This window comes from Callithrix jacchus, chromosome 3, assembly GCF_049354715.1.
Source record: "Callithrix jacchus isolate 240 chromosome 3, calJac240_pri, whole genome shotgun sequence".
NCBI classification, from domain to species: domain Eukaryota; kingdom Metazoa; phylum Chordata; class Mammalia; order Primates; family Cebidae; genus Callithrix; species Callithrix jacchus.
Window position 1 is genome coordinate 18936488 of NC_133504.1, and position 19998 is coordinate 18956485.

The 19998-nt window shown below is 33.0% G+C and overlaps 1 protein-coding gene across 1 annotated transcript in view; it reads right to left on the bottom strand.

Moving 5' to 3' along the window:
* Window positions 1-19998, bottom strand: part of GALNTL6 (polypeptide N-acetylgalactosaminyltransferase like 6) — a 1268478-nt gene that overhangs the window by 733064 nt on the left and 515416 nt on the right. Inside the window, exon 4 of the mRNA XM_002745217.6 lies at window positions 17173-17311. Within this exon, the coding sequence (XP_002745263.2) occupies window positions 17173-17311 (139 nt within the window). The remainder of the gene's footprint in view (window positions 1-17172; window positions 17312-19998) is intronic.

Here is a 19998-nt window from a genome sequence, read left to right on the forward strand (position 1 = left end):
TTTTTGTAAGTTCTTATACTATAAATAAAGTCAGGCAATATTGCTTAAAGATAGATCAAAATAAGTTAATTTCACATTTTATGTTCCCGAAAGCAACTTAAAATAGCAAAAAAAAGAATTATCTACTTTACCCCTCAAAAAAGATGAAATAGAATGATTAGAAATGGGCAATTAAACCAAACTAAGGCAAAGACAGAGAAAAGGTAGACTACATGGTAACAATAGAAAAGCTATATTAATATGGTAAATTTGAGGCAACATATCAGTAATCACATTGACTATAAGCAATCTAAACACACTCATAAAAGGCAGAGATTGCCACCCCCTGCCTCAAATAAACTTATTTTTAGTAGAAAGACACAAATAAGTTCAAAAGTAAATGTACAGATGATATGTCATGCTAACACTAATTTAAAAAGGCAAATTGACTTTATTAATAGGTAATAAAATGAGTTTTAAAGCAAAGGATATCACCAGGATAGAAACGTTTATCTCCTGTTAAAGAAGTCAGTTCCTCAAGACAATAATCCAAAATGTTTATGCACCTAATAAGAAAGCTTCCAAACATATGAAGCACAAGTTGATATAACTATAAGTAAATACAGATAATTTCACAAATACAGTAAGAAACTTAGTCTTTGAATTAATTTTGCCCTTCTCTTTCTACTTTCTTGAACTAAAACTTTAAATTACTGATTTGAGTTTTTTCTCTTTTTATAAACATTGACTTATAAAACTTTTATTCTAAAAATTGCTTTATATACATAGATAACTTTCAGTATGTATAATGTTATTTTTGTTCATTTCAAAATATTGTCTAATTTTCTTTGAAACTTCCTTTTCAGTGCATGGATTACCTAAATATATGTTAGTTTCTAAGGTTTTAGAGATTGTTCTGTTTTCTTTCTGTTATTGATTTTTAGTTTAATTCTATGGTCAGAGATATACTTTATAAGATTTCCATTAACATTTGTTTCATGACTTATGGTCTATTTCAATGAATGCTTTATGGGGCACATGAGAACAATATAAACTCTGCTACTATAGGGGGAAGCGTTTTCTTTTTTTATTCTCCCCAATGGTTCCCCTTTTCTGCTTTCTTTTGGTATTTATGTATTTTTAGTAAGCCATTTCTATGAATCCACTGTGATTTGCATGCAATTTTACTGATTGTCCTAGGAAATAAAGAATATATACTTCATTTTCCAGTATATTTAAAAGGAATATTTTACCATTTCACTTTGATCATTGAAATTATATTACCATATAGATTCCTTTACACTACCCTAAGTGACAGCTGTCTCATGTATTTAGGTACATTGAAAATCACAGGAAATATTGTTTTGCTTTAACTGGCAAACATTATTTTAAAGAATTCAGGCTCACAGCATCATTTCACTGCTTCTTTTAATTCTTCTGTCTTTCCCTTCTTCACCTATTGATATTTTTTTTTCCAGGGCTTTCAATCAGCTGGGCCACACCTCTGGCTAATTTTTACATTTGAGTTCAATGAGGATGGGAGGGGCATTGTTTCTTCCATCTTACCCAGAAATCAGAACTTGTCTGGTAGTCTCTTAATTACAAATATAATGTTTTATAGCTCTACACATATTTGAATTTTCTGCTTCATTTTGTGATAGAATCAGTAGGCATTTAAAGAAAATTTTATATTTTATATAAGTGCTAAATGTACTAGTATGATGTTTAGAATATTCCTTCATTATAATTTAAACATTTATTGAAAGTTTAACGATGCCTATTGTTCATAAGTGATAATAACAACAGTTGTTCTCCTTTTTCTTTAGAAAAACTTGGGATTGCCGGGCGTGGTGGCTCAAGCCTGTAATCCCAGCACTTTGGGAGGCCGAGGTGGGTGGATCACGAGCTCAAGAGATCCAGACCATCCTGGTCAACATGGTGAAACCCCGTCTCTACTAAAAATACAAAAAATTAGCTGGGCATGGTGGTGCGTGCCTGTAATCCCAGCTACTCTGGACGCTGAGGCAGGAGAATTGCCTGAACCCAGGAGGCGGAGGTTGCGTTGAGCCGAGATCGCGCCATTGCACTCCAGCCTGGGTAACAAGAGCGAAACGCCGTCTCAAAAAAAAAAAAAAAAAAAAAAGAAAAAGAAAAACTTGGGATTTAGAAATTTAATTAACCCGTTCAAAGCATTACATTTTGAATTATTATTTTTTCTTTTCTTTGACCAAGTCATTAATTTATTTCCTTCTTTATACTTACTTTAACTAAATGAAATTTTCTAAATCTACATAAGGAGCACTTTATATGTAAAGCATATTAACAAACTTTGGGATATATATTCATTATTAATCTATTTGAAATATTTTCTAAGTTATCTAGATTTATATTTGATTTATGAGTCTTTCATAAATGCTGTTTAATTTGTAAATATTTACATTTTTACATATATTATTTTTATTAATAATTTAAGAGAAGTTTGATCAAATAAAATACTCTATTATTTCAATCCACTGAAATTTATTGAGAGTTATTTATCCACTAGCATGTGTTCTATTTTGGTATATACTCCATGTACAACTGACAAAAAGTGTTCATTATGCAATCATTAAATATAGTCAATAAATGTAAATAAACATAAATTAAGACTGTTTATTGGTGAATTTTAACTTACCTATATTCCAACTTAATTTTTTGGTCTTTTTTAGTCAATTACTGAGAGGACTATTATATTTTCCAAAATATGTATTTATAAAAAACTGCCCTTTCAAAAAGTAAAATTTAAGCTTAGTATTTAAAGTTATCATGCTTAGAGCTTTCAAAATTAAGTGAATTTATTTCTTTTTCTTTTTAAAGTACTATCAGAAAATAAATATTTTTCATTTATATGATTGGCCTCAATATTCTTAATAATCACTAATCAGTTTGTTCAAGTAATATTGGCATCTGACTATGTAATATTATTCGACATAATTTGCCTGATAATATAATTTGAAGAATGAAGTGATAGCATACTTTTATGTATCCCTTAATTATGTTAACATATTTCAGATTAAAATGAATATATACACACATCACGTTAAATATGACATTTGGAGCATTTCTCATATAATGGTAAATTGGTTAACATATTATTGCATAGTAATAATCATCATAAACAGGCAGAAAGTTATATTCTGATATTCCTTTAGGGCTCATAGTCTAAATGGTTATGATTTTGTGCCGTTTCGGAATAATCAAAGGGATTCCCTGAAATAGTGATGGAGTGTCAGCTCATTTCCAGTTAGTTTTATTAGGATCTGTGTGGAAGGGAAACCAATTCAAAATATTACCATTTGTTTGACCTCATGGCTAGAGCAAAAATGGTGTACTAGATGCCTTTATAAATAACAGTACTATTAACTTAGATTCCATACTAATTTATTAATTGGTTAATTTATTTTCTACTAGTCAATAAAAGCTTTGTAATATGGCTTTTCAGGTAGTTCAATTCTGTGAAATCCAGACTTCTTGAGCATAATTACCAGAAAGCTAATAATATATTTAGCAAACCAATTGTTTAAAAAATCTATAGCAAGTATGAGACATGCTCAGAAGGATAGGAAATTTCTTTATTTTCTTTCAACCTTTTGTCATTGCACAATTTCTTGTAAATCTATTTTGGTTCAGTTAAGGTTGTCTTTTTCCATTCTCAATAGAAGAATAAAATGTCAACTTGGCACCTGGCTAGTGACAAGCATGTTATAAAGCATATCTGTGTAAGTCATTTCCAAGCACCAATTTACATAGTAATTGTGTTAATGTCAGCATATTCAATTTTCAGTGGCTGGTTTTAGTCACAGTGTTTTTCTATTCTAATCTTGCCCAAGTCAGTTAATTTTGATAAGGCATTGATATCTAGTAATTTATTTTACTTTTGACAGGTCTGAAAAATTAGTCTGGACTGCTAAGTATCTATGAGCTTGTTTGAATGAGGGGGCCATCACTATGTATTTACCCATGCAGTTAGTCCTTTATTTGGTCACTTATTCTATAGAAACTTATTTGTATATTGACATTTTATTTGGTAATCTAATTAAAATGTTATGTATATTTTATGTCTTTACTAAAAGATGAAATAATTTGTTGTGTTTATGCAGCCAGCCATGCATTCACGAAGCATGGCAGAAATATAGTCAACTTAGACGCAAGAGCAAAAATGACAGCAGAGGTGGGCAGGGATCCAAATATGGAGGTTGGTGTTGGTGTTTTCTGAGCTATTAATTTTTCATGGAATGGGGAGTCCATTAGGTTATTTTAAACAGATGTAATGTCGTGTTATTCTACCTTAGTACTTAAGGCTCACTATTGTTCACTTTGCTGAATGTATATCAGAGGAGCAAGAGTGTGTGAGGTCCAGTTATGAGATTATTCTAGGATTCCAGCTAAGAGATTATTGAGGATATAGTTGAGATTAAGAGGAATGGTTGCATTCAAGATGTATTTTGGCTGTATATTTTAGAAGTAAAATAGGCTGTGGTGGATGAGATAACAAGGAGAGGGTAAATAAAAGGAAGAAACTAGGCTAGTACGGAGCACCAATGAACCTCAATATACAGCATTAGATAAAGAAGGACCATTTTGCAAAGGAGATTGAAAACACATAGGGAACAAAGGAAGAACAAGAGGTTTTATTCCCTGAAGCAAAGGCAAGAATGCTCAAAAATATGAGAAAAACCAGAGTGTCAAATGTTTCTGAAACATTTCTCAAGATAAAGACTATAAAATATATTGGACTTTGGCAACACGGAAGTCATAGTGACTTGGGAAGTAAAAATTTTGATGGTATTGTAGAGTTTTGAACCAAATCAGAACTGCTAAAAAGTGAATGGAGGCCGGGTGCGGTGGCTCACACCTGTAATTCCAGCACTTTGGGAGGCCGAGGCGGGTGGATCACGAGCTCAAGAGATCGAGACCATCTTGGTCGACATGTTGAAACCCCTTCTCTACTAAAAATACAAAAAATTAGCTGGGCATGGTGGGCGTGTGCCTGTAGTCCCAGCTACTCAGGAGGCTGAGGCAGGAGAATTGCCTGAACCCAGGAGGCGGAGGATGCGGTGAGCCGAGATCGCGCCATTGCACTCCAGCCTGGGTAACAAGAGCGAAACTCAGTCTCAAAAAAAAAAAAAAAAAAAAGTGAATAGAATTTGAGGAAATCAATAACTGTATAGACTTTGGGACTGATAGTTGGACGGAAAGATGGATTCAAGAAGGGATTTTACAGAGGAGGAGGTGTTGATGTTACTGTCATATGTGGTTAAATTTAAGGCAGAATAATAACAAATATTTTAAAGTATGTGATTAATATCTAAATTATTCACTTCGGCAGAGAATACCAATCTTTTTCACAGCAGGAGTTTCAGGTTTTTAATAGACTTTTATTAGAAAATTTCATTGATGATACTGTGATACAGTTCAAAAACCATAGGCACTACATATCAGTTACAAACCCCTAGTGGTTAATATTTATAACATTGACTCAGATGATGAGGTTTACCAGAAGCAATAATCAGTTAATTTGGTATTAAAAAAAAGTATAATACCATTATTTGATTAGGAGCAAACTGAGAGTGATTTTGCATATGGTCTCTCCCTTGTCTCCCTCTTCCCCTCTCTCTCTTTCTTTCCCTTTCGTTTTCTGTTTTTCTTTTTCTTTTGCCTCATTGCTTGAGATATCATCTATATACAATATGTTCTATGTTTAGCAGAAGCAGTGATCTTTTGTTTTCCCTCTGATCTTAGAAGAAAAACTTTCAGTCTTTCACCACTAAGTACAACGTTATTAAGAGTTGTGGTTTTAACATGGTAGATACCACTTATCACATTCAAAAAGGCCCCTTTTATTTCTAGTATATTCTAAATTATGAAAGGAGGTGTGATTTTATTGAATGACTTTTCTGCATCTTTTGAGATAATTATTTGATTTCTGTTCTTTTCTTCCGATTAATATTATGTATTATATCATTGACTTTTAGAGATTGATTCCTCTGACTAATCCCACTTTTTCATAAAATTTAATTCTTTGTATATATTGCTGGATTGGGTTTGCTGGATTTAGTGAGGGTTTTTACATCCTTATTCCTAAAAGGATTTAGTCTGTAGTTTTCTTTGCTTGTGACACATTTGACTGCTTTTTGTATCCAAAAAATACTAATATCATAAAATTTATGTTTTTGAGGTTTTTTTAGTTGGTGCTCTAGTATTTGTCATACACAACTTAACTTACCAGAATCAGCTTCAATGTACTTAATCTCAGTTATAGAAAAAATTACTTCTATATGACTCTGGTTTTTCCTTTTTTGTGGTATTATTTATATTGGGTTTTAAACATTACAAACACAACAATATATTTTTATATATTATCTTACCATCTGTCACCATTTTATTAGCCCTACCCAGCTTTTCTGCCACCCATTTCTTCTGTTCTGTTTTTAGAAAATACATTGCACATGTATTACATTTCTGTATGTTGTAAGCCCAATGTTACATCATATACACACTATTTTATACAATCGATTTTCATTCATTTTTATAATTACATACATACTTTCACTGAGTTTCTTTGTTTATTCTTGAGGAAATGAATTACCAACTGAAGACATTTTCTTTCAGCCTAAAAAAGCTTTGTTAGTTGGTGTTGTTAGGTAGATCTACTAGAAACAAATTCCCTCGGTTTTTTTTTTCAGTTATGAAATTTTTATTTGGATCTCATTTTTGCAATGTAGGTTTGCTAGTTATGTGATTCTTGATTGATTTTTTTCCCTGATCATTTTGAATATATAACTCTACTGCCTTCTGTCCTCCATCTTTCTGGTAATGAGTCAGATGTAACTCTTAATGTGGTTCCTTTTTAAGTGAGAAGTCATTTTTCTCTTGTTGCTTTCAAGATATTTTCTTCTATTTTACTTTCAGATTTTTTTTTTTTTTGAGAGAGAGTCTCACTCTGTCACCCAGGCTGGAAGACAGTGGCATAATTACAGTACTTTCAAAATTATCATAATATGTCTATTTATGGATCTCTTAGCATTTATGCAACATGAATTGTATTGAGCTTCCTGGATATGTAAGGTGTTGCTTTTAAAATAAATTTGAAAAGATTTTGGCTATTATTTCTCAGAATAATTTTCTACAATTAACTCTTCTCCCAACCCTCTGAAATGCCCTTTATATACATGTTGATTTGCTTGATGTTGTCCTGCATTTATCTAAGTATGTGTTTATTTTTCTTCATTCTTTTCTTATTCTCCATTGATATGGTTTGGCACTGTGTTACCACCCAAATCTCATGTAGAATTATAATCTGCAGTATTGAAGGGGGACTGGTGGGAGGTGACTGAATTATGGGGTGGTTTTTAACAGTTTAGCACCATCTCCCTAGTGCTAGCTCATAGATAGAGTTCTCATGAGATCTGGTTGTTTAAATGTGTGTAGCCCCTCCACCTTCACTTTCTCTCCTGCTCTGCCATGTGAAGAAAGTGCTGGCTTCCCCATCCACCATGATGTGAGTTTCCTGAGGCCTCCCCAGCCATGCTTCCTGTACCTCCTGCAGAATGATGAGCCAATAAAAACTTTATGAGTTACGCAGTCTCAGGTAGTTCTTTACAGTAAAGTGAGAACAAATTAAGACATTCATATTCCATAATCTCTATTTGTCTTCAATGTTGCTGTTACAGGTGGTGAATCTGTATGGGTCTGTAGCAACCATAATTCTTGCCTCCTCAGAAGAAAGAATTCGACCAAGGGGGCATAAGGTAGAGTAAAAGACCAAGGCAAGTTTTACAGCAGAAGTGAAAGTTCATTAGAGAGCTTTAGAGTAGGAATGAATAGAAGTGAACTACACATGGAAGAGGGCCAAGTGCATGACTTGAGCGATCAAGTGAGTGGTTTGACCTTTTGACTTGGGGATTCATATGCTGGCATGTTTCTAGGGTCTTGCATTACTTCTCCTCTGATTCTTCCCTTGGGTGGGCTGTCCACATGCAGTGTGTTTACTGGAGTTCTATGAATGCTCATTTAAGGCACTCTCTTGCTAATCTGAGTGTTCCTAAAAGGTCATATCCCAGTGAAACTCCACCATTTTGCCTCTGTGTGCATGCTTGAGCTCACCTGCCCAGCTCCTGAGATGGTATCAGGAAGCTGCTGATCACCAGTTGCAGCTATTAGTAGACTGCCTTTCCTTGATGCCAGCTGTGAACAATTATTATTTTAGAAAGACAGTTTAGTAACTGCCTTCCCATCACCTGATGATTGCCTGACATTTCTGGTGGTGAGAGACCCTCTCCTGCCCTGCTCATGTCTGCCTGACTACCTACTGTAACACTGCTATTTCTTCCTTCGATCAGTTGCAACCTTCTCTTAAGCCACTCAAAATAACTTTTTGTTTTAGCTATTGCAGCTTTCAACTCTAGAAGTTTAATTTGATCTGTTTTATTGTTTTCTAATTTCTCTCTTTACTGGTGTTTTCCATTTAATGAAACATTATCATAATACCTTCGTTTCTTTTATTATATTTCCTTTAGTTCAGTAGAGATATTGATAATGGCTAGTTTGAAGCCTTTTTCTGTTATGGTTAATCTCTAATAGCTCTCACAGTTTGTATTAACTGCCTTTTTTATTTTGGGGGTCACACTTCACTCTTTCTTTGCAAAGCTGATAAACTTTTGTTGGAAACCGGATGTTTCAGAGGATGTATTTTAGCAACTCTAAGTACTGATTCTTCTACCTTCTACTTGGACTTGTTGTTATTTGCTTATTTATTTTTTAGTAACTAACCTGATTACAGTAGCCCCACCCCCTAACCCTCACATCCATGGGGAATACCTTCAACGACGCCTAGTAGATGCCCAAAATGGCAGACAATATCTAACTCTATTTTACTATTATTTTCTGGTACATACACAGCTATGAAAATGTTAAATTCATAAATTTGGCAGAGTAAGATATTAACAACAATAATAAAATAGAACAATTATAATAATATACTTAAATAAAAATTATGTTACTGTTCTCTCTCTCCAAATATCTTATTGTACTAAACTCACTTTTTTTCTGACTATGATTTACCATAGGTAAATAAAGCCTCAAAAAGTAAAATCACAGATAAAAGAAAATGACGTATTTTAGTGAAGTCTACTTTTTTTCATCACATGGTTAAGTCTTCAATGTTGCTGCTTAGGGAGGTGTGGCTTTGAGTATGCCCACATCCAGCCTGAGATGAGGTGGTATTGGTAGGGCTTTCTTTCTCTTTTTTTCTGACTGCATCCTGCTGTTAAACACCATTAACTGCTGGTTGATTGCTTTCTTGTTTTTAACAATGACCTGAAATATAAATTGCTCTACAAAAATAATCTGATCAAATTGTGGCTCGTTTGAAGGGTTACTTTTTGAAGTCTCTCTGTGATATTTGTTCTGACACCAGGAGGGATCCTCCCAAGTTTCTCATTCTTTAATTCCCACCTGCAAAATGTCTGGCTAACAGTCTGGGCTGTATCTTCATAAATACACAGACCACCATCGTCCAATTACTTTTCACCACAATCTTTGCTCTTTTACAAGATTTTTATAAGAGCGTCCTTATGCTTGAACTTCTCTATGCGATGTTGCAAATAAGTCAGTTTCTTTGAGAAGATATTTGGTGCTATATGTTTTGTGCCTTGCTTCTCTTTCAGGCAAAATCTCTGAAGCAAAGCTCTGGTGATAAGGGTGGAGACAAGGCAAAGATGCCTTGAAAGACACTCTGCTCTAGAAGCTGAGCCCACAGGGAAAGGGGACCAGTAGTCTGTGAACCTCTGCTTGCATCACTCATGTGAAACCACCATATCACAAACATGAGGCCAAGAGAAGCCCTGTGTTCTTGGTTCAACTTTCTGAAGTAGTGTCACTGACTTGCTGAGCTGGTTGAGAAGGATGGAATGGTCTTCATTCAGATACCACAGATTCTTTCCATTCTTACCAGATTTTTACAAATTATCCTGAATAGATGCTTCTTCCCTTTCTATTTGCCTTTAGGACCATTTCCAGAGACTTGCATATTTTTAAAGAAATAATTTTCATCAGCTTCACCAGGAGCAAGTCAGGAGAGTATCTTATGCTGACATGCCAGAAGTCAACTTTTGGGTGGTGACTTATTTATAAACTCATCTAACTGCTTGTCACTCATATGCTTAATAAATAATTGTCAGATAACTTAAAAGTTCAGGTAAGAGCACATTTGTTATTGAAAAATACTTATCAGAATTTCTAATCTTGATAAAGTATGTTTTAAGATGATTTAAAATAAAATTTACAGACTTTTTTTATAAGATGAAGTACAATTATCTGTGAATATTTGACAATAAAATTAATATTTAAGTGTACATTTTAAATATTCAAATCAATAATGTTTATACATGAGATAAATTAATCAAAAATTTAAATGATTTTTTTTTCCGTACTGTGGCAACATGCACATTGATGGTCCAACCAGTTGTGTTCATGATTAAGTTCCAGAGAATATGTGATATATCTACTTTAGTCTTTTAATTTGAGTGAGCATTAGATTTATAAATTATCCTTTGGCCACAATCACATTTATTAATACCACTGTTTGGCCTCACAATCTAACTGCTGGTGATTACTTTAACAATAGTTTAAGATTACCTGGCTTGCTGATTTGGAAAGGAAGCTCCAGCATTCTCTTCAAAACGAAACAATTTTCTCACTGACTCATATTCTTTGTTATATATAACCTAAAATCTTAAATCACTGCCTCTCCTTTCAGTAAACTTTTGCGGGTAGGAGTAAAATAAGGAAGGGGAAATTTAGAAATCCAGTTGTTAGATAAACCTTACAGAGCAATGTATGTTATTATATCAAATTTTCAGTTTCCTTAAAGGGTTAAAATTCTGAATCTATTTCTCAGACTTATGCTTTTAGTTTTCTTTATTTGATCCTTATCATAAGATTACAAAGGCTGTTCTTTTATATTCAATACACATTATTTTGAAGCAGCTACAGATTATTTCTAGATTTTTTTTTGCATGTTCACTATTTTCCCATTATTACTCTTTTAGACTCCAATTCCCTTATTCTTGTCATCATTCAGCCTTTCAAAGCCTCAGCCTCATGGTCACTCCAAAAGGTTAATGTCTGACAAGGCTTAATTGTTATCTCTCCAGATAGATTTTCATTTCAACAGGGACACACTTCTTAGTTACAGTGATAAACTTCTGTCTCTTTCAGGCTTTATTCCAGAATGAGATTTATATCTAAATTTTTTATTGATGTTATTTCATTATGGCTTTCTGTAATGACTCTTAGAACTTATGTACTAATGTCTGCATTACTGTGCATACAATTGGTTTTTAAAAAATAATGAAGAATACTCACTTAAACAACAGTTTTGAAAGATGACTTCTACTTGATTCTAGCCATTCCTTCTTTCAATCTGCTGCTTATCATTTAATTGCTTTTTAAAAGTAATATTTAGATGTAACTTCAGCTGGAACAGTGTCTAATTTAAAAGATATATTTCTCATCTCTTTCTCTGTGGCAACATTCACACCTAATTGGAGTGTAGTCATTTTAGTTTGTTTTGCTTCTGAATTCACTGGTAAATTTGTTGAATGAAGGTAATTAATCAAGTTCACAAGGATACCATAATAAAAATGGAAAAGGAAATCAACCAGTGCTATTCACTTTTTTATGTTGCTTTTGAAATTGAGAAATACAAAAAATTATTCTTGCACATTTTAAAATAGTTAAATATGTTTGCCACTGAGCTCTAGAATTACATAGACAAGAGTCAAAACAGATCATATTTTTCTACTATGTATAAAAATAAAATAAATACTACTCATAGTATATTTACTAAATCTTAGTTGAAAGAAATTGAATACATAATTATTCTTTCTAATAAACTCAGAATTGACTCATAAAATCTAATTATGTATTTACAATTGAAATTTTGAAGTTAGAATATACTAGGTCTCCTTATATTTTACATCTCCAAATAAAAAAGAGAATCAGAAGAATCATCATCAGAAGACAAAGAAATAGCTGAATAGATCATGCTATCGCTGATTTGGTAAACCCGGTCCCAATTATAATAATCTTAGTACATGGTGAGGAACCTGAAGATACTTGCTTCCCCACTCACAGAAATGGGCACATAAAAATAAAAAATGCAATTTGACTTGTTCAGCATCACAATGCAAGTCGTGTAAGTCAATATATTTAGAATCATTATTTAATATGTTTCCTGGAAGGCAGGAGTGTTTAGAATATAAGGCACTGAAAAATCAAGAATTTGCTCCAAAGTCCATATATGTTGAGAAATAGCACACAGTGCTTACTTTGTAAGTACTTCATGTAAGTACTGTGTAAGTACTATATACTGGTTATCACAGAAGGAGACTCCTTTTCTCCATAGGTGTTCCCTTATGTCAGGACAGTCATTAGACAAATACTCCTGGCCTTTCTCCACCTTTTCAGACTTTCCTGGAGAAAGAGATTTGTGAGTTTGGATGACAAAGCTTACTCTACTTGGCCAGCTCCTTCTTTGCTTTTTTTTTCTGCTTTGGAACCTGCTTGCCTGCAGAGATCAGTCATCTTATTCTGCCATCCATGACTTACATTTGACAATTTTGTGTATTTTATCCAGTAATGTCTCTGACTTGAAGGCTGAATGTGCCTCATTCTGAACTTCAGTATTGAGTACAATACTTGGCCTACATCTAAACCATGCTCACCAATAGAATTGCAACAATAATAAAGAGAATGTTTTGATAGCAAATAATTTCTGGAACCATCTCTCAAATGGTTCTGAAACTACAGGAAACAGGACCATGACACATTAGTCCGATATAACTGCAACGCTACTGAAAGCAATCCTATTATCCAAGAGACTGTAAACATTCTCTTAGATAGAAATAGTTTTATCTTCATGACTTTGATAATAAATGGAGTATTGAGTATTGGGAGAAAACTCTGTGATATCTCGTGCTCAAGTTACTTTCAAAGGCATGAACCTAAAATTATTTATATCTGGGCAATATTAGTGACATAAAAAAGAAATGATAAGTCACAATACAACATAAGACTATACTAATTTTAAAATATCTCAGCTACTCAGCAATCTTAGTAGTCTATCTCAGGTAACATTTATGTGCATAAATATTTATCTACATAAACACATACACTTTTTTTTTTTTTGAGACAGAGTCTCACCCTGTCATGCAGGCTGGAGTGCAATGGCACGATCTTGGCTCACTGCAACCTCCTCCTCTCAGGTTCAAATGATTATCCAGCCTCAGCCTCCCAAGTAGCTGAGATTACAGGCACCCACCACCATGTCCAGTTAATCTTTGTATTTTTAGTAGAGACAGGATTTCACTATGTTGGCCAGGCTGGTCTCAAACTCCTGACCTCGTGATCTGCCTGCCTCAGCCTCCCAAAGTGCTGGGATGATTACAGGCGTGAGTCATCATGCCCAGCCCACACACATACATTTATAACAGCCTCCCCAAAATGGAACTCATATCAAGGATGCATTTAACGGAAATTGCTGTGGAGCCTACCTCAACTCTCCTGACAGAATGGTTCTTACATTTCCTAATCTCAATTATTTTATTTTTTCATAGATATGAATTTTTCCATAGCCAGGGAGTAATACTTGCTTAAAAATTCTTCAATTTTATCTTAGTAATGACATATGCATAAATTTATCAGAGCTTCTTTTCTATATAGGTCATTCTTACATAGTTATCCATTTCCCTGTTTCATATGTGTATTTCAAATAGATGTCTTATGTCTCCCATCCTGAACTATAAGCTAAATAAGGTGTTCCATAGCATGGAAAGAATATATGTGACATCTCAGGTAGGTGACTGAACACAAAGACATGGCAAAAACAATACCCAAGTGGAGAAAAACTTAAAGTGTGGCAAAACCAAGCCAGGGCAGTAAGATATTCACTAATTGGACATTTGTAAATGCTCATTGTAAATTTGTAAAGTGCTCATGGTAAAATTCCTATCAACACTGCATTAAATAAAATATAAAGATAAGATGTTCTAAGGACAGATTCCAGGCTGATCACAGGCACTATGAATAGACATAACCTGACATGAATGGAAGAAGGGAGTGAGTATTTAAAATACATCAAGTATATGCTAAAAAATATCAATCAAAAATGAAGGACTAGGAGTATATAAAAAAAGATAAAAATTTGATATACCGAGGAATAGATAGTGTAAGAATCTGTAAGACAGAGAGCTGCTAAGAACATTTGGAAAGAATATAAAAAAATTAAAAACAAAAGTGAAAAGCTTGAAATTTATTATTTGGAGAAACAAAAGTCTGATCAAGTTATTGCACACAGGCCAATCATCCTTCATCCATGGCTCCTAATTATGGAAAGCTATTACTGATTCTAACAAAGTCAGAAAAGCAGTCTGTTTTTATACTAGTAAAGAAGAAATGAATAGGAAAATGTCTTTTGTAAATGCCTATGCATTAGGATTTCTGAAATAACTTGTCTTAAATATTCTTCATAGTGAACTAGAATGTACACTTTATATCAAAACATACAAAACCATGATTTTTTAAACTAAACGTGAGAATATGAGAGAGTACAGAGCACTTGAATATACAGGGAGTGACCAATAGTGTAGCACAGTGGCATAAGTCTCACTAGTATGGTTTAGAATAAGATCAAGTTCAGTTAAATCTCAAGATAGGAGGCCCCAAATCTTCCCTTGCAAAATCCTAGAATAAAGAAAAATAGACTCTTCCCTCCTAGCACTCCGAGACTGTAGTTTCAGTTGACTTACTGAAAAGGACAAGTTTCTTAGAACTTTTATGTTTTATTTTGGAAGTCATAAACAGTTTGCATTCTATTCTATGGATTGTGTCAATATGAAAAAACTATAGTCCAATACTTTCAGCCTAGTTAAATTGATAATTCTGAAATATGTTGCAATTTGATTTATAATTTCGATTAATTTAAACTTACACAGAGCTGCATACTCTTGTGGTTAAATGTACCTGCCTTTGGTGAAGCACAGATGAAATCAAAAACATAGTACTTTAGAGTGGGAACCTGTAAGGCATTCTTGCTCCTGGCTTCCTGCACGTGGAGCACTGGCAAAATCAGAGGTGACACTGGACTTTTCTTCCAGCATTGCTGAGAGTCAAATGCTGACCTCACCAAGGTGAACTTTATTCCTGGTAGTATCATACTTAACACTTTCTCATTATCCATCTCAAACCTTCTCGAGGTTTTTCTTGTTGTTGTTGTTTATTTGTTTGTTTTTGCATTTTTTTCTTTTTTTAAGACGGGGTTTCACCATGTTAGTCAGGCTGGTCTTGAACTCCCGACCTCAGGTGATCCGTCCGCCTTGGCCTCCAAAGTGCTTGGATTACAGGCGTAAGCCACCATGCCCAGCCTCTTTTTTCCTTACTACATGACCACTTGTCCTGTTAAACATCCAGCCTTAGTAACTAAGTTAGAATATTATTACAGATTATATTTTGCCCAAATTTTCTTCCTTAACATTTACAATAATGCTTTCTGCATACTGTAAATTCAGCAACTCTAATAACAATTTCAAAAATTTTTCTTACATCTTTCCATTTTTCCCATTATTCCATAAGATATCTTTTCTTAAAAGGTGGTGGTTACACTAAAAACACAGGTTTGGGGAAGAACGGGAATAACCACCTTCTTTTGGCTTCAGTGATTGTCTGCACTCTTTCTATACTTGTTATTCTTTCCACTTGAATAATACACATTAAGAGACTGAGATTAGAAGTGTGGAGAGGGAAAGAAGTGGATAGATGGAAATCATTCTCTGAGCATATTTATTATGCCAACAATGCAATTTAATGCATCTTTGATTATGTGCAATTAGGTATTAAAATTTCTCATAACTAGAAATGTTATTTGTCAGTGGGAATTACTGTAGATAATTTCAGGTAACCTGGGGATAATTTGGCTGGTTAAAAGGCTTGGGTCAATATTTAAAGCCCTCAATTTAGGAAAAAATTGATTTGATCTTCACATTAATCTTCTGCTTAACTATATTGGGAAATGCAAATTCACATAAAACCTGAGGAGAAAAACAGTAACTATTTCATAATTTTCAATACGTTTCTAAAGATACAGTATTACAACTGGAAAATAGTCCTTCACATCATAATGTACTGATATTTTTTTCTAAAGGGTCAATTATCTTTGCACAAAGGTATGGAATTTTATTTACATTAAATTACTGGTTTAATTTAGATTCCTAATTCTTATTTTAATTAGTTGCCCTGATTTTTCCCCCCAGTTTTCTCTCTCTCACACTGATGTTTCCAAAGGGAAGTTGTTGGGTTGTTGTGGGTAGAAGGATAGCTGTACTAATACAGTTGGACAGATTTACCAAATACATGTGCCAATACTACATTCCTAATTCTTATCACATTGCATGTTCTTGGTATCCTTTGGTGTTTTTATGCTATTAAAAATACCGTAACACATTAAAATGAAAAGTACAGTAAGTGATGTTAGAGGTAGATGGGTGTGGGTAAAGAGAGAATGGATTTTGGGTAAGTATATATAATACTATTATTTAAACTATAATATGTAGCTACAATTCAATACAAACTGTACTCACTATCAATAGACAAGCCACGAGCAGTTCATAACGTGACAAGAAATTGAACCAGCAATCATTACCTTTGGATTACGGATACATTCATGTAGGGCATTCTTTATGGAAATGCAACAACCATGGCACTAAATATAGCTGGGGTGAGAATGGAGTTCATAGAAGACACACACATGTAGACAGCTCTGGTAGCTTGAATAAACAGTGAAAAATGCTTGCCTTGTAATTTACATGATCGAAAGTTAAACGTATGGATATTGTCTTAAAATATTTCATTGTAATGAGTTAATACAGTCAACAAAAATGTGTACTGAATTTTTAGAGATTCAGTATTGTTTTGAAATTTTAATGGTGACTTCAATTTAGAGCAAGTATATTTAAGATGATGTACTATGACTTTTTTATCAAAGTGATTAGGATAAAATATTTGGTTACATATCTCACAGTGACAAACATTTTAAAAAATCAAAGGACAAAACAAACCAAAAAACCCTACCCTGATTACTGATGTGTGGATACTCACTTAGCATGACGAATATCTGGCAGAGACCTCTCTAGAGCAATATTGTTGCTGACGAAAATATTGAAACCATTTTCCCTGTAAGCTGAGTCATCGTGGTCCTCTTCGGTAAGGGGGTAAGGTTTCCCATGTTCACCTTTCCCTAGCAGAAGAAAACAGAATGAGATTACCGTCTCTATAAAAGCCATTTTATCTTCTGGGAAAGATATGAAGACTGAAATGTGTATCATCACCTATTGCTGTGCTCTGCAGAAGGAGCTAGTACTAGGACTTTATTACATTATTTTAATTGCCTTTAGGTAAATAAAATATACTCAATATAAAAAGCAAACAACACAACAGTAGAAAGTGTAATCTCGCATTGCAGAGAGAACCACTGCCAAGATTTTTAGTGTATGTTTATTAATATTTGCATGCAGATTCTAATACATATATTGATTTGCAATTTGACTTTTTCCAGAATAACTGTGTATTTTTTATTTAATTCCAGTAATTGATGTTATTTGATTGTAGACCAATTTATACCATTCCACTGAAAATATACTATAAAGTTATTTCTAATTTTCCCATTACAAACAATGAGCATCTTTGCTTTCCACAGTTATGAAGGGGAAGCAGAAATTTGTAGAAATGGAATTACTGTAAATACCTTTAACATATGCCTAACAGTTATCATACATCCTGAGAAATATTGTATATTTCCAACTTCATCAGTAAAATATATATTCCTCATATTTTAATTTGGTATTTCTTGATTATTACAAATTAATAATTGCTTATATTATTTCTATTTCTTTTATTGTAAAATGATTGTTCAGGCATTAAAAAAAACAATTTGTGTTCTTTATGTACTATATTCATTATATTTTTATTCACTACCTATGTTGCAAATATTTTATTAAATCTAATTAAGTTTTTTATCCAGATTTTATTTTTTCTTTCAAACATTCTCATTTTATATTTTATATATATACAAAGAAGGCCATGCCTAGTCCAATATCATTTTTGGAATCCATTTATATAGCGTTTTAGTAACATTCTATATTTATTTTACCTATTAAAATTTTTGAAACATCTGGAATATGTTTTGGTGTGAGAAGTGAGATATATATAATTTTTATTTTTTTTTCAAAACAAACATTCAGGAAGTTATAAAAATACAATTTATCAAGGCTGGTCACAGTGGCTCAGGTCTGTAATCCCAGCACTTCGGGAGGCCAAGGTAGGCTGATCACTTGAGACCAGGAGTTCGAGAGCAGACTGGCTAAACTGGCGAAACACCATCTCTACTACAAATACAAAAATAGCCAAGCATGGTGGCACACAGCTGTAATCCCAGCTACTGGGGAGGCTGAGGAATGAAAATCGCTTGAACCCGGAATGCAGAGGTTGCATTTAGCCAAGATTGGGCCACTGCACTCCAGCCTGGATGAAAGAATGAGACCTTGTCATATACAAAACAAAACAAAAGCAAATTAAAAACATGTATTGAGTGATTTGCTTTCTTCTTCCCTGCTTTAAAAGGCTATGTACAAAACTTTGCATACTTGTTTGGGTAACAACAGTGAAACTCCATCTCAAAAAAAAAAAAAATTACCACGGAATTTCACTGTTATGCCAGTCCTTGCATTGGAAACATCACAGTAGTAACACATTTTAATACATGTGAACCTTTTTCTTATCATATTCTTTTTCCAACTAATAACATGTTTATTTTTCAATGTGAACTGTTTAATAAAATGGACTTCCTGAACTTTGTTTTTTAGATTACATTAGATTTTCTGTTCATCCTTATATAATTAATATTTTATATATATTGACTATTTTTCAAATGTTCTGCCCTGGGACCTCAGTAGCATTTCATGTAGTTTTCATTCTTTTAGTCCCATGCAATTTTTGGTAAATTTTTAGAGGTGTTTTTTGTCTTCACTGTATTGTGTGTAGTACTCTTTCTTTCACTACATTTTTCTAAATAAAACACACTCAAGATACTTATTTTTAGACTTCTTATTTAGTCACCTTACTGAACTAGTTTTTAAATGATTTAAAAAATCTCTAGTGTTTTACAGATACACAATATGTTTATTTCGAATAATATTTTTGCTTCCTCTTTCTTTATAACTCATATGATTTCTCATCTAATTAGAGAGTTAACAATAAATATTAACTGTCATTTATTCTGGTATTCATTTTAATACAATTGCTATTTAATATTATAGATTTAAGCTTAGTAATTAATATGTATTTCTCTGTGTATGTATGTGTGTAATAATATGTATTTATAATCCATCATTTAAGAAAGTATTTCTAGTGCTCTTAAAAATAAAAATATTTCTAGTACCCTTTTAAATAAAATAGTTATTAATAGAGTATGAAAGTTTAAAAAACAAATTTAAAAATATTTAGAGATTTTAATATTTTTCACATTAGTAACCTTGATTTACAAATATGTTCATTTTTTATTACTAGAATTCAAGATTTTGTTAGAAAATTTGGTTTCTATATCAGTGATTCCTCAAAAAAGAAAAAGTATCTTCTTTGCCTTAGTTTCCTGTTACTACTGCCCTTAAATTCAGTAGCACTGACAGCCAAGATCAAACGTCTGGGGATGGATTAGAAATTATATTCTCAAAAGCAGACGAAAACCTCTCCAATTAAAGGAAGAGAAACAAAAATGTTTAAATGTGTCACATTTGGTGTCGAAAACAAAAACAAAAACAAAACTACTTTTTCTTTGCTTCCCTGTTTGATTTCTTAGGAGAAAATGTCACTTACTACTTTCCAATCAAAATGGAAAATAAACATCAGTGAGAAATTTCATGTATATAA